At 35.3% G+C, this 22,726-nt stretch overlaps 1 protein-coding gene across 2 annotated transcripts in view; it reads right to left on the bottom strand.

The window, feature by feature from the left end:
• LARS2 (leucyl-tRNA synthetase 2, mitochondrial) overlaps positions 1-22,726 on the bottom strand; it is a 92,254-nt gene that overhangs the window by 62,777 nt on the left and 6,751 nt on the right. For both annotated transcript variants that reach the window (XM_085311889.1, XM_085311888.1), the window contains exons 4-6: positions 14,249-14,340; positions 11,201-11,261; positions 3,158-3,247 (exon numbers count right to left, since the gene is read on the bottom strand). In XM_085311889.1, the coding sequence (XP_085168015.1) occupies positions 3,158-3,247; positions 11,201-11,261; positions 14,249-14,340 (243 nt within the window). The remainder of the gene's footprint in view (positions 1-3,157; positions 3,248-11,200; positions 11,262-14,248; positions 14,341-22,726) is intronic.

A 22,726-nucleotide genomic window follows, 5' to 3' on the forward strand; every position in this document is an offset into this window, starting at 1 on the left:
CAACAAAAAGGACCAATTCAATATATTAACTGTAATTTAGTCCTTGAGCTAAATCAAAGTGAAATCAGATGAACTGAAAACAGTAGCTCCAGCTCCATAACATGCTAATACATTTAAACATTATTTGGAAAATATTAAATGCATTCTTTGGGAATCAGGAGGATTTAGTATCTCAATTTAAAAACTAATCATGGCCTTCATGTTATTCCCATTTCATGTATTTATCTATTGCTGATAAGCTTCTAAAATGCCCTAGTTTCTAAACAACTGTTTCACCTAGTTTTAAATATGCTGCTTGTTCTTATAAATCTTAYAGTGAGGACAGCAGAAAATATAGCTACATGAACTCGCTTCCTTGAGAACACTGTTGCTGTTTTTGTCACCAGTGGGGATTTTTTCCTGCGTGCAGGCTGATTGCCTACGCTGATTTACACAAAATATATTATGACAGAAACAATTAAAGTCATTTTTTGATAAAAGCAAATTCACTTTTAAATCAAGCTTGTGTGAATTTGGTATGTCATAGGAATTTAAACTTTCTATGATTTGTCTACCTTTTATCTGTTACCTACCAACATTGCCACACTGGCTTGCATAAAAGCCTTCTGAAAATTCCTTGGGAAATTAAAAGCAATTTAATATATTAACTATTGCAGATCTATCTCTAAAACTTTCAGAATATAYACCCTTTTTAGTAATGGTACAATGTATTATGAAGTTGGCTCTAAAAATAATGATCTTTTCATTTATAAAATTCAGAARAAAAACATACATCAGTACAAAGTTAAAAGTAACACCTAAATAAATATAAAGTAGGTAATATTAAGAAGTAATAAAAAATGTTAGGCAGTTATATGATGCAGTACAAGCATATACTTGTATTAAATTGGTTATGATTCAAAATTGAGAAGAAATTTTCTTTTGATAATACTGGGTCAAATTAATGAAGAAAATTTTGGAAGTGATTGATTTATGTGATAATTATTATTTAGCATAATATATTCACATGATTCATAACTTGAAAATATATCTAAATAGACGATGCAAAATGTAAAGCAAACACCTAGGTAAGAAAGCCATAGCTGAAAGGTTGAGTTTGTGGATTTTTAAAGTTGTATTTTGTCCCTTCCATCTCCCACAGATTTTTGACTAATACTCAGAACGTAGACATTAAATTAAAACCTCAGTTCCTACTTGTACGTAATTGGCAACTTCTTGCCAGTGACAGCCTCCAAAACAGTGGTCCCTAAAAGTCATTTTCATCTACACAAAGAAGCAYTGTGCAACACTGCATATAGCACATCAGTTATTTAGATTTGCTCTCCAGGCCAATGAAGGCTGCATGCTTTTAAAATAGGATTTATCCTATTTAAGGTGTCTATAGCATAAGTATCTATCCTCAGGTTTGGGGTCTACGCTTTTACTATTTTTTTTATAGACAGCAATTCGTCTCAGTCTACATGAGACTACATTTGGCCAGGTCAGTCACCTCTACAGTGATTAGACCTCTGACTAGATCTGAACTGCAAGAAAAAGAGAGGATTTTGCTATGGTGAAAAAGATGCGCTCTTTATGCAAGCTGCAGTATCCTAACTCCAGCTCCCAGACATATTGAATCTGTCTCCTCGCAGGGCGATTTCTGGCCAGACATGCATATTCCTGGAACAAAACATGAACTATACYAATGCTCTACATGCATCATCCTTATTACCACAAGGAGGCTACAAATTATCTTCTTGTATCTGGAATGAAATTGTAATAGAGGAGACTTCAAGCTGGGCAGCAGGAGTGCTTAATGTATATTTCTGGTATGCTGAAGTCATAGGGTAAGTACATGCTTTAAGCATCCATGTCAATTTGAAGAGACTCAGGCTCATGCACTGTCTCTCTGTCATCTGTTTCTTGCMAAGGAGCAACTGGTTAATACTCAGACATGACATTCCCTACAGGTTGGCAAATGCCAATTTAAGTCCTCAAATTGATTCTTCACTCTTAAAAGGAAGCACATTCAACCACTGATACTCAAACACRTTCAGGATCCCACAGCACTGGGAGCCTGCTTACAAAAAAATYTGTATACCATCACTGCTTCTGAAACAGCAAGCCTCGTGCTTTTTAGATTCACTCGGAATTACTCTTAAAGCAAACACATCTACACATAAATATGTTATAGCACAACTAAGGATTAAATTATTATCATTGGAAACCAATTTACAAAAACAAAACAAACAACCCCCTCCCCAGCATGTTACAGTACATCAAATTCCAAATCGTTTTATCGCTAGCATTTAGGATCTACAAATATATGGAAGTAGAACAGAGTTTAGTAATGCTGTGCCTTTCAAATGCTGCATTTCAGCATCAATATTTTTCTCTAGGTTCTACACCTCTAAYTATATTCTATGGAGTTTTTTGGTTTCCATGTAATACAATGAAAYTTAAAAGAATATTTAAGAAATCCTAAGGTGCATTAAGAAATGCACCTAGGGAGGAATAACTCCATGCACCAGGAGAAGCTGGGGTTGACCTGCTGGAAAGCAGCTCTGCACAGAAGGATCTGGGAGTGCTGGTGAATGACAAGTTGACCACAAGCCAGCAATGTGCCCCTGTGGCCAAGAAGGYCAATGGTCTCCTGGGGTGCATTGGGAAGACTGTTGCCAGTAGGTGGAGGGAGGTGATCCTGCYCCTCTACTGAGCCCTCGTGAGGCCTCAGATCCCCYCTCAGATCCTAGCAGTTTTGACACAGTCAAAGTATAGTTAWACAATCTCACTGCTGAAGTGACTCATCATAACCTTGTTAGAATTAACAAAAATCTTCTAGTTAAGACCTAGAAAATTTTGATATGAAAKCCATGAAATAAATTAATAATAGCTACACTGTTATCTAGCACATTAGTATAAACACCGACAACAAACAACTCCGATTTGACTTGCTATGATACTCATTGATGTTAGGTAGTTAATTACAAAATTTAGTTATAGATAAAATTCAATATATTTTGCAGAGATTTAAAACCAAATATAGCAGTATAAATAGTTATCTAGCTAATAAGTGTGAATAGATGATTCAGAAATGTTACTGACATGAGATAAAGATAGTGACTTGAGATAAAGTCAGTGTACATGCATAGTGTTACAGGTCAAAGCTTGCACCTACCTCCTTTTGATAAACTAGCCCAGCTTCAAAAAGCTTAAGAAAGAGGTATTGTGTCCATTTATAGTACTCTGGTAAGCAAGTGGTTATTTCCTGTAGAAATGAAATAAAACAAAAATATATTAAACTATTCTTACTATATTACAACTCAATTAACTCAGAGTGCATAGTATATGCTAGARACAAAACAGGCACAATATAAATGCATTTTTGGGTAATGTTATTTTCAGTGATATTCACTTATACACAAAAATAGAGAACTCTGGCTTTTTCTATGGTTGACATTCAAAGCAAAGTTTCCATGTTAACACCAATGAGATCCCCCTGCTATATCAATGTTGGTARATTTGAGAGTACAAGAAGAAAGGAAATGACCACAACTGTTGCTCAGTAATAAAAGGCAGGAACAGAGATTGTTGACTGCTCAGAGACAGCTCATAGGTGGCTGCAGAGGAGAGGGCAGACTGGAGGAATCTACAGCTGAACTTGTGCATCTAGAAAGGCAAGGGGAAGAGCACTGAGAAGTTGGGGGCGTTGACTGGCAATCTGGGGAAGACGGGAGGAACATGGGGTAAGACCGTAACCTTCAAGATGAAAGAGTTGCAAAGGTCATCTGGCAACAAGAGATTACACAAGTGACCATTTGGAAGGCAAGCCAACTCAAGGTAGGAGAATGCTCTAGTCAAAATAAGGAGAAAAACCTAAAGAGTCAAAGAAGTCACAAGTGTGGAGGATTGTTAAGTGGGAAGTACAGATAGGTAAAAATAAAAAGACAATATAAAAAAAAGGAATGGGAGTTAGGAGAACAGCAGGCAAAAGTATAATAAACAGTATTTTTTAAACTTAGACATTTTACAGATTTTTACTAACTAATAATTAAACAAGCCTTCTTATTATGAACCCTGAGACCTTCCTCACTCAGGATAAGTGTTTAAAGAAACATAGYGCAGAAGTTGCAGAACTGCTAGAATGAGCCTATAGAACATACTGTTTGCAAAGAGCGGAAACCTGGCCTCAGCGTATGTCCTATAAACAAAATTAACAGGAGTTGCTGATCAGTCTCCTGATGCAGCACAGTATTGTAAAATGAAAATAATGAAATGGTGAATTGCTTATAGTTCCGTATTTTAAAATATTTGTTCTTAAAAAAAATGCTTTTCAAATAAACATATTAATATGTGACTGAAGGATAATATAGTCACAGACTCTCAGTTTTCCTCCACCCAAATGCAGTGTTTTACAGGGGAAATGGATACACGTATACTCTCATCCACACATTTTAAAGTTTGGCCAAAATGAAAACAACTGTGTAACTCAGAATTTAACTCTAATTGCATTATATATAACAATAAACAAATCACATTTCCTTGCTCAGTAACTTTCGTGTTTAACCTGCCCTTGTTTAAAGAAGATAATTTTTGTACATATTTCCTCCTTAACTACATTTGTACTTGCTGAAGTGGAAGATGACTCCTACACTGGACCTTAAATTAACAAGAACACATCTTGATTTCAGAATTACAGGGTTGACAGTCAGCCACTGATAGCTATTTGCAAACTGAATAAATTTGATTAGCTCCCTGAAATAGCTTCCAAAATGTGAAATGCCTTTTTCACTCAGGCTTTCCTGTCATCCAAGCTTCCYATTACAGCTACTGTGGCACACGACATCCACAATATGATCTGTTACTAAGACACCTGAAGCATTTTAGCACAAAAAAWTTATTCTTTTTCTACAATTTTAAATTCTAAAGCTGAAATGTTGCTTTAAACAATTAATATGACCTTTGAATATATATGCCTCAAAAGTGAGTATAAGAGGCTTTCAAGACCAGAGACACTTAATAGCAAGTTTGCAGCACAGCATGCAAAATTTAGCCATGAAAAGCTCTTGCTTGATTAAATCCCTGTGCTCTGTGCTGAAAAGAACACTTGATAAAAGTCTGATTTCCATCTCTCCAGCTATCTATTATCCATGTACTCAAAAAATACATATTTTGCCTGTCTCCACACAGTGGCATCAGTTCTTCTGCCAATGTGACGCCACTAATGGCAGTGGAGTTTCATCACTGTAATATCAGAGGTACAAGAGAGCAGAGACGAAAGAACAGAGACTTCTTTTGGTACAGTATAAAATCAGGTGAGCAACAGGCAAACAGATAAGACAACTGAAGTGAGCTGTCAAACAAAAATAGTAAAACGGACTGAGATTTGTTCATTTAGTCCAGAATGTGTGTTAACTGAAACAGTAAGAGAYGCTATTTCACCATCTTAAACAAGTATGTTTAGGACACGGTACAAACCAATCACCGGGAACAGAATCGCACGTATATGCTCACTCTCAAGTTGTAAATTGACAAGCTTTCTAGAAAGCAATGCAGCAGAATACATTGCAGAAGAAAATTTGCTCTGCAGTCACTGAACTGCAAAAAAGATCACTCAAGCTCATCATTTATTTAATCTGATAATCATGAAAGTTTCACATTACATACAATGTTAAAACAGAAAGAGAAATGACATCACCACCAAGTGAAATGAGAAAGAAATTATGTGATTTCTGAGGATGACAARCCAACAACCTCTTGCTATTTTTTTCTTTAGTTCTAATCTCTATTAAATAAGTAATATCCAGTAACAAATTTCCATTAGGTTGCCATCAYGCTTAATAAGTTTTCCATATACTTTATGAACATTACAAAGATTTGCAGCACATTAACAGAACTGGCTTGACTCAGAAATCCGGAAAAGGATTCCTTATAACCCTTTATGAACCCTTCCATCCTTCCAAAACATGTGACATTCTGCTTACATGTAAGCTGAACATAGCATTGCAGCCCATATATATAACTCATTCACAAAACCGTTCAGTGAATACAGATAATCAGGATTTTAGCATATTTCCTTCCAACATAAAATATATACTAAAGCCCAGAACCCATTTTACAAATATGAAATATGCTACCCATCTGTCCACTGCAGGTGATCTTCAGTGATCTGGGACAGATTTTGTAACAAGCCATCACCATGACATTTCAGAAGGTACCATGAGACAGAAATGAAAGCATCCCCCCCTATCCCCCCAGTTTGCTCTTTTCCTTTTGTCAGTTTGCTAATTAAAACAATTAAAAACAAACAAATAAAAAAAAAACTATTTATGTCACCAAAACACCTCTTTATCATTGATTACTGTTATTTCTCCTTACTCCTCTGGAAATGACATGCATTATTAAAGCAAATCACTTTTAACAGTGGACTACTTTTAAATACAGCAGATATTGCCAAGACACAGAAGAGAAAGTTCTGTATTTACACAAAAAAAWTTCCTTGCTTAAGCCCTTTGCCTTGGCACAGCAATCTGTTCCTACTGAGCATGATGGAAGGGTTAGCATTACAAGCCAATTACCTAAAGACCAATTTAAAAGTGCTTTTTTGCAGATAAATTCTCAGTTACAAATTAATTAGCAGYATTACAACTTATATTTGACAGCAGTGTGACTTGGAAAGCAACTGGTTTGTGATAAGATTAAACTGTACCTCAGTATGAAAAATCTGAAAAAAAGAAAAAACCCAGCAACCCAAAAGAAGGGGAAGCCCACACTAAAGAATCCTGGATACACAAAGGAAATTTTGAATGGAAGATTCTGTTCATAAATAAAGGAAAAATTAATTTTCAATTATCTTTATTAATTCATTACTTGATGTTCTCAATCTGCTACCTTCTTAAAACTTTCTATTACTTACCTGTGAACCTAAAAGGTGAAGGTTTTTTGTTTCTTAAAACAAAGGTTATATCTTCAAAATATTTTCATGGTTATCATTTTTTAATATAAGTAATATTCACAGCCTGTATAAAAGCTTCTATTTCGTGTAAGGTCCACTAGGCTTTATGAATAATACATAACTAGACTAGAGGGAAGTCATTTCCTAGTTTATTAGTAATCACTTTATTTCTAGCATGCTCATGTACTACACTGAAGACAGTCACATCGCACTCAAAACTAATTTTAAAAAGTGAGAAAAAGACAATCTGAAAGGATTTTTTTCAAAACTATCTGGGAAGATTAAACAGTCTTTAACCTATTATTTGTCTATTTTGGTATCACAGGGCATGCATCACCTAACCTAAAAGTAAAACGATTAAATTTTCAGAGCTTTAGAGCTAGACTGAACTACACTTATAAATTCATTACAATATTTGTATTTAAAACACACATAAGAGTTTCTTGCATTATTGGCTACATATACAAACATCATGCAGTGCTTATGCTCTCAAACATTTTTGCTGCAAAAAAGCAGTCTCATATCAACGGTTTCCTTTTGTGTTCGATTACAAGAGTGTGACTGATTTTCAGTGATAAGCAGATGGAAAAGAAGATTTAATAGGCAATGCCTATTTTTACGATTGTTCCGGCACTGCACAAGAATAACAACTTCAAAACAAACCAGAAAACTCTGCACAGAAAGCATCTACCAGAGACTTCATCTTTTTTAATGTACAATGTAGAAGAGAAACATTAATCTTATGCAAAAATTATGTCGCTTGGAATGAATAAAACAAAGACTGTGAAAAACATCAGCAGTTAAGTGCTACCTTCTAGAACAAAGTTACTGTTAGATAATTTGTTTAGTGGTGAAGTGGTGGCTCAGTGGGAACATGCATTCAGTTTGATAGCAGTCTTGAGCAAAACAAAGGAAAACTGTTGTACGCTCTCTTTCTTGGAGCTGGTGATACAAATCTTTGTGAAAATGATATTGCTTGATTCCCCAGAAAATAATATTTAAAAGAAGAGGCAGTTTGCTATGCTATCTGGGAGGTTAGTTAGGAGAAATCACATCACCAAATCCCCAAATTACTGACTGTTACCGTAAAAATAAAATGTAATTACTTTTTTTTTTTTTTTTTTTTTTTTTTTCAAGTGATTTAAATGTCACTCAGAGACATAAAATAAAACAGACATCAAACAGATCAAGACAGTTTGCCTGGATTTACAGAATAGAAATATCCTACTTCTTCCTACCTACTATATATTTTTTTCAAATCCTCTCCTCTCCTGCAAAATCACACCCCTTTTAAGGCATCCTATAAATTCAATATTTACTATTTGAGGCACTGAAAATATCTAGACATTCAGGAAAAAAGTAGATTGCTATTAGTATTTAAACCTACTCTAATACAAACTACTTAGAGAGCTAGTGTATGCAATTAATTACATTTTTAGTTTGCTTGCATTTTAAGTTTAGAGGAATAATTTCCAAGCATATTGGTAAGCTAGCTTCCTGAAACAATCTCATTATCTTTTAATAATGGGGGTTTTTTTAGCTTTACTGGTTAAGTAATTTCACTGTCTACAACATACAAATCAAAATGTAATAGTATTTTTGAGACTGTGACAGGATGATAAAAACCACAGATAATTAAAAGGAAACTTCTAGTATGCAACAGAATTTCTTCATAGTAATTTTATTGAGCAAAACACCTACAACTAGTCTTCATATTCCTTCACAGGACTTTCTTGAACACCAGATGTAGCTAGCTCCTTTAGCACAACTCCATGTACAAGGTATTCAAAGTGTACTTCTCATTATTTTCCTTCTGGCCTTTTTTTCCCCTAACATTTGTAAAATGGTAAAAATTACTTCAGTCTTCCTCATATCATCTAGGTATGTAGTCTAAGCTGGACATGCAGGATTCTCTGACAGTTAATATAGAAGACTAGCACTTAAAAAAGGTGTTTCACTGCACATGGAAACAGTAATCTAAGGTAGAATGGGTTCCTCCAGCACATATTTGCAAAGGTACTGTGCCCTGAAAAAATGAAGCAGTACACTTAAACACCACCAATGGAATTTAAATAAAACCAAACTCCTATTTGTAAGAGTCTTGGTTATTTAAATTAACCCATGGCAGAAGGCCTTTTTCTATCATTTTTCATAGACGCCACTACAGTACTAATGGGGTTAATGTCTCCATTATCACAGTATTTTTAAAACCACCGATTTTGTGCCACACAAGTACAGAATAAAGTAGTAATAGCAATTCCTCACCTCAAAGAGCTCACTATTTAAGGTAAGCGCCTGCACAGTGCAACGCAATACTGTGCAGAGATGCCTGGGCTAGCCCAGCAGCAGCATGGCCGAGATGGCAAGATGCTCTGCCCAGCCTAATCAGCTCTGCAGGGACGCTGGCTTTATCAGCCTGGAAAACAGGCTCCGCCGCAGCTTACTCTTCAGTTTCCAAAGGTAGCTCTTTMGCAGTTAGCTCAAATATCTGTGGACTTAGGGGTCACGTAAAACGTATTTCAGGCATCATACAATTTCTGGATTAAACAAACATATCTCTATTTCTTAAGGTTACCATTCAGGTCACCCTCACTTCATTTAGTTAATTACCTCACAGAGCAGCAATGTGGGCTGAACAAAACTAAACTACTTAGCCAAGAAGTGACAATCAGCCAAAATTTACTGTGTTTCAAGCAACACTTTCTAGCTGTTTTAAAAACTTACCTTTCAAAAACGCAACCTAAGTGCCTCTAGAGCATTCTAAATTATTTTAATTTTAGAACCAGTCAAATGGACTTAGTTGTACAGTATCAGTGGCCTTTCCATAAGTACTCAGAGACTTCTGAAAGTTCACTAACTGTAACACTGAAACACACTTTACCAGGAAAGTCAAAGTAAGCGTCAAAAAACAGACACAAAGACTACTGAYCACATTTCCCTATATACCTATGATTTCATTGCGGTTTTCAATACTGCCAATTCTCCGTCTGCTCTTCAAAATATAAGGGTTAAACAAAAATCCAAATACAGAGATGAGTTTTCTCAATTTTCTTGAAAAGTACTCTACAATATTCAACTCTTTCACCTGTTTCATAACACAGAACGCACATATGATTTTGCTATTTTGAACCATTACTGTATTATACATACAGAAAATCTCTGCAATATGAATGTTTACAAATACAAGAAAGTGATTGTGAAGAATGTGTGGAGTAAACCTTCCATTACAATCCTTTCATTTTCAGAGTAACTTTTCAAGTTATCAAGAAAACTGACACCTTACTAAAAAGGCTTATACTGAAAATCTTGTCATATATAGAATGACATGATAACGTACGACTTTTAGACATAAGACATGCATATAAACAACTTTTTCTTCAGATTAAGGAAAACAGATGGCAGGTCTCATATTGTCAGAAAACTAACCCTTTTTATTTTCAGACGTACAATACTGCTATAAAAATCCAAGATCAGGATCCAAATCACTCTATGCAGAATCATATTAAGGTGGTAAGTAATGATTATCACTGCGAATGTAAAGGTAGGGAATGACACATGCATGATTCACTGGCACATCCAATAATCCTACCATACAACTGCTTCAAGATTTGATTTCTTTCATTTTTGTCTTGAAAAAATACATTGGTTTACGGCTGTGTTGGAAATGTTTTTAAAGTAAACAGCTGATTCTCAAGAACTTGAGTTTTAAATAAAATACCTAGTTTCCAAAGTGGTCATGACACAAACAAGTATGAAAACGCAGTTTTGCTTTTCAGATTTAAAATATCACAACCAAGTCAGCCTTTGAAGTTACTAGTTTTAACCTTTGAGTATATTATAAAATGTACTTACTGAAAAAAGCACTCCTCAAAATATACATACCCTAACACAAAGGCACCCTGTTTTACATCGTGTTCATTCACGTGTTGATAACCTGAATTTTAACAGAGAAAATGCCACTGCAGCTACTTTCAACTACTGGAAGAGCTAAAGAAGCAGACAGAAAAGTCCAAGTGTAAAACCAAAATTATTTTAAAGAAAGATGCTCGTAAATCTTGGATTATCAGATGATGTCAGTAAGTGTGTCAAAATTGAGAGAAGTTTGATAATTACATTTCCCACTTTTTGTCAAGTGCAATTTTGCAAATTAACAATTTAAATTGGTCACTTTCAGAGGCTTCTATATTGCCATATCTAAGAAGATAAAATTCTCTGTTGTTCCATCAAAGAATAAAAGACAGCATTCCATTAAAGAGAAAATCTTACCCTTTCCCATGTAAAAGACAGACCTAGTGCATCAAACTGTTCCCTCATGTGTTGAATATTACTGTAAAACAAAATAAAAAAAAATTCTTGAATCACTTAAAAAGATTACTGTCACATGATCATATTTAGAATCAGGTGCTTATAAGATTCTCAGAAATCAAGAGAACTAAGTTAACCTCTAAATCCTACTACCCCACTAACAGTCAAACTCCWTGAACTCTTACAGTATTTACCTTAAATACTCATTTTAAAACTCCCTCATGCATTCTGGTTTAACTCAATGGCTATGTATACAAGACAATGATTTTTCCTCTTACTTCAAGCATAACTGAAAAGCAAATATAGCACTTCTGAYTGAGGGAAACATGCTCCTGAAACATCTCTTTTCATTATTTTTAACTACCTTTACTGCAAGAGAGCCAAAGCGCCCTAAGAAAACTTCACAGCACACTAGGATGTACCTTCACTATCAGCTTATGTCTCTATCCTGGCCACACTATCCTGGCTGCACATTCTCTTTCCAGTCTCCAGCAGTACCGTCTCCCAGAGGAACTACATGAAAGATCTCTCAGGGTGCAGCTCCATTAAAAAAATGAGCTTTCAAAGCCAGAAGGGAGCATTAACAATTACACTTGACCTCTGCATAGCACACATCACAGAATACTGCAGATATTCAGTACTCTGTGCATTTTTGGAGGCAGTTTTCAGACACACCAATGATTCCCCTGGAGTGCACAGTATGCACGCCTTCTAGTATTTCTGTGACTGCAGAGCTCTAGTTACACAAGCCAGCCATCTGGCTTTTTACTAACAAAATCTTCTGTGTTTTGTATAAGTAACACTGGCTTCAATTTGTCCTGTGGGTTTTTTTTCCTAACTTTGAAAATGTAAGTAGCAGCAGTCAATTGGAGTTCATTCTAAATAATCTCTTCAGATCATGATGATGATCTGAAATTTGGCTGCTGAGTCCTGACCTGACCTAACTGACATGCTTACCATGTATAACCCTTTTACAGGGATGGCCAGCCCTGCTCCAGGCATAATTACAACATAGGTCAGATCACTATCACAGCATCAAGTCCAGAATGCAGAAACATTATATTGGTGCAGGTTTATTTTAAATTTTTGAGCTACAGTTTACAGCAGCTCCACATACAGTTCAATCATCCCTGCTGCAGGCATGACAAACATTGAAGACAGGGTCAAAGAGGAGAAAATGAGAGACAGCAGTTACTTCAATAGTTAGAATTTAATCTGCCTTATGATGAGTCATCTATCTTCATAAGCATAATCAGAAAAAAACAGGTATGTAAATAATTTTCCTATTTGGATATTGTTATAATCAGTCCCAGTACTGATGTGTTAACTTGTCTGAAATCAGCTTTGTCGTTATAACATATAGTTTTAAGAGTTAAATAGTCTAACGATAATCCCTTTTCAGTACTAAGGACATTTTCAAGGCAAAATTTTCTTCCACTATAAAACATCTGAGGAGAAAAATACAACAAGACAGAATGCAGCAGCAGATCAGTTCACCCTGMCACACATTTTTTGATACAACCCTGACAAATTGCTTGGGGTACTATTAGCTGAAACAGGCGGAGCTGATCCGGCAGTTTACTATTGCATGGCTTGCTGTCAGTGCCCTACATTCTCGCCACTTTTCTATGGTGAGCTAATTCAAGTCATTAAAATGGCAGAACGGCTTTCTTCTGAGTTAGCAAACTGAATCAGTTCGTTAACAAGCTGAATCAGCTCGACAAAACCTCATGAGCGCCAARGCTACACAGTCGGTTCGGAGGGCCAACACAGGAGGAAGATGGACAACACTGACCCTTTTGCAGTCACCAAGCCCTTATGTCAGCCTAGCTGTCTCTGCCTCACAGAACTTCAACTCACTCAACCTTCACTTCTTTGTGCCTCACTTGTCACGTAAATAAGGATCACAGTAATGTTTCATCTTGCAGAGGTTCTGTCAAGATAACCAAGTTAAATATGAGGCACTCGGATATGATAGATGCATAGATTTGTTTTAGAACTTAGCCATAGTAGAYGTATTGATGGAAGATAGAAATCAATTTACTGTCCATACTCCTTAGAAGGAAAATAATCTCCTGTAACAAAGGCTGCGTTTTTGCCCAAAGCAAAACACTAGTAGCAGAATTTTTGGTGAGAGTCTATCAAATGTCTCCACATCCCCAGAGGTTTCTAATTTCCTTTCAACTACTGTCACACACAATATAATTGTTAGTCCACAACATGCTGTGCACAGTGCTTTTTCAGACTGTCTCAAAACAAAAGTTTGTTTGCATCTTGAAGGTAACTGATTCTCATCCATATTCTCATCCAAATTATACAAGAAAGAAATTAGAGAAAAAAAACAGGATAAACAACTAATAACTTGGGTGCAGGGCATCATATTTATCCTCCCTAAATGAAATCAGTTGTCTACATATTCTAGTTTGAGTCATTTATAGAAATTAACATTTACTTAGGTAACTTTCTACTCATTTTAAGGAATATTAGGGGAACATTACACYCAATTCTAAGGTCTAAAGACCAAAACTTCCACTGAAATGAGTAACAATAATGGCTGCATATCACTTTCTAAGACCAAGTTGCAAATGAAAAAATTATCTTCTTCCTCTTTCATGTGGCACTGGGAACTGCCAGCAAACTTAATCGCGTATCTCATCATTTTCAACTGTGTATTCCATACTTAGATTTAACTTACTGAAAAAAAAAAGATTTATTACTTACTTCCTCAGGTGTTTGGGAAATGTTACTTTTTTTTTAAACAATACCCTACCCTTTTAAAATTTAAAGCTAATCAGAAGAAAGAACCTTGAAAGTCACATTGATACATTAAGCTTTTGAAATTGATCTAAGTGCACCATTTCAAACGACATTASCAAACAATATTAATTCTGTCAGTCYTGTCTTTTTTCTGCTTCTACTAGATTTTGCTTTATTTGGTTGTTTTATGGGGGACAGAGTACAGATATTCACAACAGAAATGTGACATCATTTAAATCCATTAAGGACTACCTTTGTGTCCAGCTTGCAGGGTGCAGTCCATGCTCAACTGCAGCGTTTTCTGCTGGTAACCCAAATGCATCCCATCCCATTGGATTTATCACCTGTTGGCAAAAAAAAACAAAAAACATGATCTTATGTAACTTTTTGGAACAGCATCAGTAACGCACACAAGCCTCAAAATAATGAGCAGTGTTTTGCATTTCAGCATTTGTTTTGCCTCATTTGAGCCTCTTCAAAGTATGCCCACTAGGGCTGGTCTGTTTTAAAGGAGGAATATCAAATACACTTGCTGTCTACGATTTGATGTTAGAAGGAGCTTAAAGTTTTACATAATAAATCCTTCTGACTACTTCAATGCTAGGTTATCGATGACAAAATCAATCCTTTGTAATTTTTGTGGTGGTCAAAATTAGCATTTGACACTATAGCTCAGCTGAATCAAACATTCATCCCAAAGGAGAGGAAAGCATGCAAAACTATTTGAACCAAGAGTTTTATAATTGTATCTGATGAGGAGCCTACTAATTTCTTTTTGTTTTTGTTTAATAAAAAAAATAYATTTTTCTGACAACCCTAACTCCCACAGCTAATGTAGGATTGGTAACATAATGTAGATAATGTTGCATTTCACTGAGCTTTTTTTTTCTTTTGTAAATTTGGCCTGAAGACTGACACAATATATTTCAGGACATTAAATAAGTGACAGTGGAAAAAAATGCTTACTACAAAGCACATAAGTAAACTTTGTTGGAATAGATAGATATCTTTCCTATTAACATACAAACTTTTGTGAAAAATCACATCTAGCAACACTGGATATTCAACAAAACAATTTAATAATCAGGAAATGAACGGTCAACATTAACACGATGTCGTGAAATATATTTATGAATTGGGTATCTGATAGAAGCAATATTATTTCTTAAACCTACAATTTACTAYACATGCAGTGATTATGTTTAAAGTTACAGAAGTTTAACAATAGCAAAATATGATTGAGTAACACATAAAAGATGAGAAATCAAAATTTTGCCCATTAAAAAWCATATACAAAAGAACTTGTTCTCCTTTAGTAGCATGTAAAAAAGCAGCAACAAGAAAGAAGGCCCATAAACATTTAGTAGAAGGTCAGAAGCCCAGCAACACTGATTTCATAAGCTATCTCAATACAGAAAAATGTATGTTCCCGAAGCATGAGCTACTTCTGTCACTGTTTTGAATTACTTTTATTCTTTTTTGCCATAATCCTCCAATCCTCTGACTTTAATGGTTTCTTTAACAAAAAATTTACAGACATATTTATAAACATGTSTTCAGCATTAACTCGGTGGAAAAGCAACAAGATTTTACAGATGTGACTCCTCAACATTCTGGTTTTTAATAATGAGCTTATTTAATACCGCTGTATTTCACTACTTTGCTGGTGCAGAAGCATAATCAAAGGCATTAAACCATGTTGTGGATCAACTCTGACTCAAGCCAGTAGAGTAAGTGCCCAAGCATAGCACATTTCAAATGTGTAAATCTAACAGAAATAGGAATGCTGTTGTGTTATAAWTTTTCCCCACTATGAGATGGACTGTTATTTTTCTTATCACAATGTCAGGAAATACAAGACTCACATTCCAGTTCCCCACTTGCTCACATTACAAACATTTCATGAAAAATCTCATTTACAACTTAAACTACTTGACAAAAACCTGTTGAAGCATGCCTCTCCCTAGCCCTTCTTCTCTCCCTTCCCCGACCAGTAGTCAGAATTATTACTATAAAATAGAAAAAAAAAAAAACTTACATAAACTAAAATTCTCTTTAGATTTTTTTTAAAGACACACTAAAATATTAGCTTCTGCAGCTAAACTCCTCTCAACTATTATTTTGTGTTGACCACCTGGCTCTGACAGAAATGAGATGTCTTTTTCTTGTAGAATATATATTTTCCTTTTCCCTGTTTCTTTAGGCAAACAGACACATCCCTACAAATATCTTCTTTTACTACAAGTTGATGTACATTAAGTGGACTTCAAAGAAAATCACTCTTGGCTAATTTCTGTAAATTTTGGCTTTTGAACATCTGCTGGGTATAGAAGGGCAGCCAAAGTAAGGCAGTTTCATTTCTCATGCTCACGAGCAAAAGAATGTGGGAAGAATAGCTCCTCTTCTGGCTAGACTTCCCAAAGGGCAGAATGATGCTCCAGCCAGCTAATATGCAGACATTTTATCACCATACATTCAGTGTTAGCAGGAGTTACCTGCTCGCACAGATCTCCCCAATTCTAGCATGTACATTAAAAATATCACACTGTGGATTTACTTAATCACATTCAAATGGCAGTTCAATTTAGGAATCAATGGCATTCCTCAAGTTAAAGGGCTGAAGAAATACACTAATTCAAGTTTCACTAAGAAACCTGAATTTAAAGAGGCATATTAAAAATACGCTCAAATTAATCTCCAGGATAGATCTATTTGTGTAGTTGCCATAGAGATGAATGTAGCATGTACAGCAGTTTAGAGAAAATGACTTCAAGTTCATTTTCTCTTTTACTTCTCTGCTGAAAATGGATTTGAAAGGTTTGTGAAATGCAATTGTCTAAACAACATGCCAGCTTCTTCCGGTTGGACCGTGTTACATATCCACAGTTAAAATGCCGTGGCCTCCACACAGCACTTGGCATTACATCTTAAATCTGCTTAGCCAACGTAAAGCACAAGACTGAGTATAACTACATAGTATTGAAAACATAGCAAAAATAAAGAGACATGGAAGAGCAGAAAGAATATAAAACTAACATCAAAAGATGGCACAAATAATACAGGAACAGTTCAACTGTTCTGCTTAAAACAGTAAAAAATAGGGAGAAAGCAATTTTGAAGAYCAAAGGGTATTCCTTGTAGTTCCTTGATCCTTGGCTTGGTCACAGGCCATAACTAGCTGAAAACATGGCTGCTCCCTCCTGCTTTAGAGATGAGCAAAAGAAAAGGAAAAAAGTAATCCATCTTCCTGAATGCTGACTTGAATGTTTCTGACATCAGTCTCTAAACCTTAGAGAAATGAGGCATCAGTTCTGCTCACTGGAATGACAGTTCTTCCCAGCATGGCTTCTCTGTACAAGCAATATTTGCTAAGTCACACAGAGAAAGACAAATTAACAATGAACATATTTTTTAACAGAGAAAGCCTGCATAAGTCTGAGGATGTCTATATACAACGAAWGGCGGCAGATTATAGTTTCAAAAGCAAATTAAGATGGCATAAACCAATACTGTCACCAAAGGCAGCCATGTGTTTTTGAGATCGCACCTTTCTTGCACAGGACACTTCCTTTGGATGGGCACATGCATCTGTGTCTTCATAATGAACTGGAAAGGTAAACTCTTCCTRGTTAAAATTACTCCGTTTTTTGTTAGGTTAGTCTTTAACCTCGAGTACATGCCTTAAGAGCCTTAAAAGTTCACATGATCAGGCAGGATTAACTATGAAAGACTGCAATTTTCTATCACTCAATTTGTGGTGTTTTACACAAGACCATAAAGTTGCAAGGAAGTGATTCACCAGTATGCTGGGAACAAGGTGCCTAGTAACTGCCACATTGGTCTTTTCAGGAGCAGATTATCGAAAAGAGCAACAGTTGCATCTTGAAACATTTTAGATCATAAAGATTCAGACTTCRTGTTAGCTGGTAGCAGCATGGTTAAAAATCTGTCACTAGTGATGGCTGGAGCTCTTAATGTGACGGGGGGACTAAGCAGAGGAAGAAATGGTAACTCCATTAATTCGCTTCTGAGATCTCAGCTCTCCCTTGCAGAAGGTTTTCATCTATTCACCGCCATAACAACCAGCCCAKCATACTGACATTACTAGGTGAGATCAATAATTGCTATATAACACAAAGCTGACAATAATCTTACAACATTCAATTCTATGTCTCCATCAACACGATTGGAAAAAGATGATTCAATGAATTTTTCTTAATGCTTGAAAGGAAACAAAGAACTTGTTTGCTCTCCTGATGTGCTCAGTGTGCTTCAAATTTTGATCAGACACATCTTTTTTGCATCCAGATCTCAATTTTCTGAAAGACAAAATAATGAGCGTCAAAGAAATGCCTGTACCCAAATATATTTATTTCAGAGGAGTGTGAAATTAGAGGACAACTGTAAATGAAAACGGAGGCTGGCTGACAGGCCAGTGATTTGAACTAATACTGCAAAGCCTACAGTTCTGTCTCTGGTTACAATCCCACGACACACTTAACAYGAACTAATCACAAAATACTGGCAAAATGGGTGATCTGTGGTCCCAAGTTCCAGCTTCTACAAAGCAGCTGTGGCTCCACAGGCAACTTTCTGGCACCTTCCTCGTATCTCATCTCACGATTGTGCGGCCACACACAAGTGAGACAGGAAGGGCACGTGGCTGGAGCGGGGAAGGGAGAGTAGTGCTGCTCCTTCCACTGCCTGCCTGAAACGAGACTGCACTGAACATGATGAAAATCTGATCGGTAGATCTGCAGACTGCTGATACAATGACATTTTAAAAGCAAGACCTCCACCTGAGCATGGCCCCCACTGCCTTTTAAGTGTGCCAGTTAAACACTGTTATGCAACAGCTAAAAATCAAGTAGGCAAGACAACTGGAAATAGACTAAATTTATAAATTTTTGACTAGTGTGTACAAACTAGCTCTCAGAACTGTTTCAAAGATTCCTTGCAACAGCATGCTGCCCATTAGCATTCTGATAAGGCACTTTTTGAGTTAAAAAAATAATCAACCCACAAAGATTTCTATCAAAACATAACTCTGCTTATATAATGCTCTCATTTATTTCTTGTTTTCAGAAGATACAAAATGTGAAAAAATACTCTGCCTGCACAGAACCACAAACATTTAGACAACAAGCCTCTCACCTCCTTAATCTCTCACATTCTTACTCAACTTAACTGCATTTAAAATAATATCACATTTGCTCCCTCTTTTTAATTAGAAAAGCGAGCTCATTAACACCTTCAGTACTTGCTTCCGAGAACTAAATTCAAATAAGACTTAGTTCACATAAGATGTGTAAAACTTTCCATTTAGATCCACAGAAAAAAAACTCTGGCAAATGGGCAACATATTCTCACAAGCAAATAGTAGATATAGGCAATGATGATCAGAAACCTGAATTGTATTGAAATAATATATCCTACTGATGAGTTCATTATAAAGTTTTAATTAAATGCTCTTTAGGCCGCTTTGGGATATTGTGGAAATATCACTGAATATATTCCAAACCTGTCTATCAGGAACAGTTTAAGTATAAATGAAGAAATTCCAATCACAGCATACAGGAATTCATCCCGAATTGTCCAATGATCATTCTTATTTCTGTACAACTCACATATGACAGTCTCACTGTGGTATCAATTTGAATTCATAATTTTATTTAAAAGAAACTATTGAACTGGATCACTCTATGCTTACAGATTGCTAAGAGAACTATTCTTAGTCCTCAGAGGCATAAATTATCTACTTCGGAATTTATTAAAGACGTAGTACTTTTCCCCAGAGCAGTGGCAGACAATAACTGAAAATCAACATGAATCTCTCTGTAATTTGTACACAAYACTCAAATAATCAATGCCTTAACTTACTCCAAAATGCAAATATTTGAATTCACAACATGCATATAAATTCAAGAAGAAAACACAAGAAATTTCAGACTTGACTTCCAGATCAGTTTATTAATAGATATAAAGTTGTAAATTAAAATACATAGATTACTATTTCATAGCACTTTTAAAGATGTATGTTTGTAACAAGATCAGTAACTAGAATTCTCCACATGAAAAAGCATGATTTTAATTGTCTTTCAAGAAAAACATTATACTAAACACATTTGGGAACTGCATTCATGCTACGTAACCTGTACTGTTTACAATTCCTACGCAAAGTTTTTTTCTTTCAGTAATTAGAACGTAAATAAGTYACCCTGTAGCAGATGTACTCTTCAAGTCATTTACCCTTAATTCCAGTGCATGACAAGTTCCAGTTTTCTGCGCACTGTCATCTGACATCTGAGGAGTACTGGAACCACTGGTAACGCTTCACTAGTTAGATCTTAAGATAACACAAACTGCAGTTCATCAACGTGATGTTCTGATTCTAACCCCGTATCAACACATCTCTGATGACTACCTCTGCAGKGCAAAGCACACATATCCATATCTCCTGCTGAAAATACTGCAAAGCTTATCAGTCATCAGTATACGAAAAAATGTTACCGTGCACTGTGATGTTACATGTACATTGAATCCCATCCCCACAGAACATTTAATAAATGACCAGCTATTCATGTATTGCAGAAAAGGCTGCTGCTTATTAGATCACCTGTTTGCTCATTTTCAGTGTCATTTGTCACTCACATCATCTGCAGCTCCATGATAAAAGCAATCTTTCTTCCAAAAATGTAAGGAAAGTAGAAAACATAAGGAACAGCAAATATTTATTTTCCCACTTGAAGTGTTGGTGGAATAYAGCTTTCTCACAAATAGCAGATTTGAATGCACACTGCCTCTCTAGAATATTTTAATTGAAACAAAACCAGATTGTGTACTACTAGAAATATGAAATATTAATGTTGCACTTTGAGAAGGCAAAGAAAAAGCATCCAAATATTTAATTCTTCCCAGTTAAGGTACCAAACTACCTCTTACATGATGRAATTAAATGAATGCATTTCAAATTATGGTTCCAGTTTACTAAAGGAACTCTAATTTCCTTGTGAAGTCATTCAAGCCTCTCCTTATTTAAGTATCATATCAAATAAGCCAGTTTTTTGCCTATTTGAATTAAATCAGTATTAAACTAGTTAATTGTTTTCTCATGAAGGAATTCTCTAAGTAAGAAAAATAAATCTCCACTTTACCCTAACTCAATATATACACTATAATATACAAATTACCTTCCTTTCCTGGTATTTTTCTTTATTGTACGTCAGATAACGAACACAAATTTTAGTCAGAGGTTCTCCCCAAGAACTGTGAGTTTGAATATTTTTGCCACATTTTTCACTATAAATACTTGTAATTCCTTGTTGTCTAACAGACATTTTCAATCCTACCTGTATTTCTGTGCAGGTAGCACAGCTATGCGATTCATCAATCGCTGGCAGTTCTACAACTGTATGTAGGACATAAGATTATCTTCAATGAATCTTCATTTTTGTTAATTTCAAAAGGAAGGAAATTAAGCTTAAAAGACATTGTTGCTTTAAAATCTTTAATTCTAAACTTGTCTTGAATATCCAAAATATATTCATTTCTACTTAGATTTTTTTTGTTGGATAAATCAGCAGTCCTTAATCTTTCATGCAAAACTAAGGTTGAATTTCCATGCGGGAGAGGACTATCAACACAATAACTTCAAAATAATGCACACTGAGGGTTTTTTCTTTTCTTTTTTTTTTTCTTTTTTTTTTTTTTTATGTACAGAAGAATTCCAGTAAAGTACACATGAATACAGAGAAACAATTTTTTCTTAAAGATTTCAAACATTGTGTATGATAAAACATAACTATTTCATAGCCTATAACAATTACACTAAAGAAATCTTTAGCAGATTAGACAACTGTGACAGCCTCCAGAGAAACATCAAGAGATTGATAAATTAATCGTGAGAAAAAAATCAATTATGAAGACATTAATTCTAACTGATGGAAAAATTAATATGGCTGATAAAGTTTTTTTTTTTAAGTAAATACAAGTTTAAGCAAGTAAGTGTATCTCACTGACACAAGAGTTTTGAGTCTGACATACTCAGAAAAATCATTTGAGAGACCTTTTGTGTCTCCTTAATGGTACATGAATGTTGAATTCTTTGGCTGCCCACCTTTTGTCATAAATAGATGTTCAAAGTAGTTAACACAAAAGAAGATATACTTATTTATAGCAATTCAACATGTTCTACAGGCACTCTAATATCCTTTAAAGTCATTTTTACATGAAATAAAAGAACAGGTTGGAAGGCAAGATTTAAAACTTTGTATTACAACTCAGTTGGAAAAAAAAGTCTTTCAGCACTCCTCTCTCTCTCTCCTCACCCCACCAAAAAGCAATCTTGGAAATAAGAACCTGGTTTTATAACAGCTCGTTTCCATYATAACTGTATTCTTTCATTTTCCCCAAAAGTTTCTACTGAGGGTGTTCGCTTCCCCTTATATTCAAGGGAATAGTACCTACTAGATGTAGACAAATTATTTTCACTTATSTATTTTAGCCAGTAAGAGAGGAAGCATATTTTCATCTTACTAAACAGAAATTGAGTAGATATCTCCACTGTTACTGATGGGAACTGACCTATACATTAAAATGACATCTCCAATGGCCTTAACTTCAAGCAAAAATCTAGTCTCATCATCTAGGCTCAATTTTTTTAATGGTATCTAAATTCTAGTCAATCAGAAGAGTCAAAACAGATTACTATTACAATATATATCACTTTAA

Source organism: Rhea americana, unplaced genomic scaffold (genome assembly GCF_003343005.1).
Source record: "Rhea americana isolate MKP2758 unplaced genomic scaffold, rheAme1 scaffold_35, whole genome shotgun sequence".
Taxonomy (NCBI): Eukaryota; Metazoa; Chordata; class Aves; order Rheiformes; family Rheidae; genus Rhea; species Rhea americana.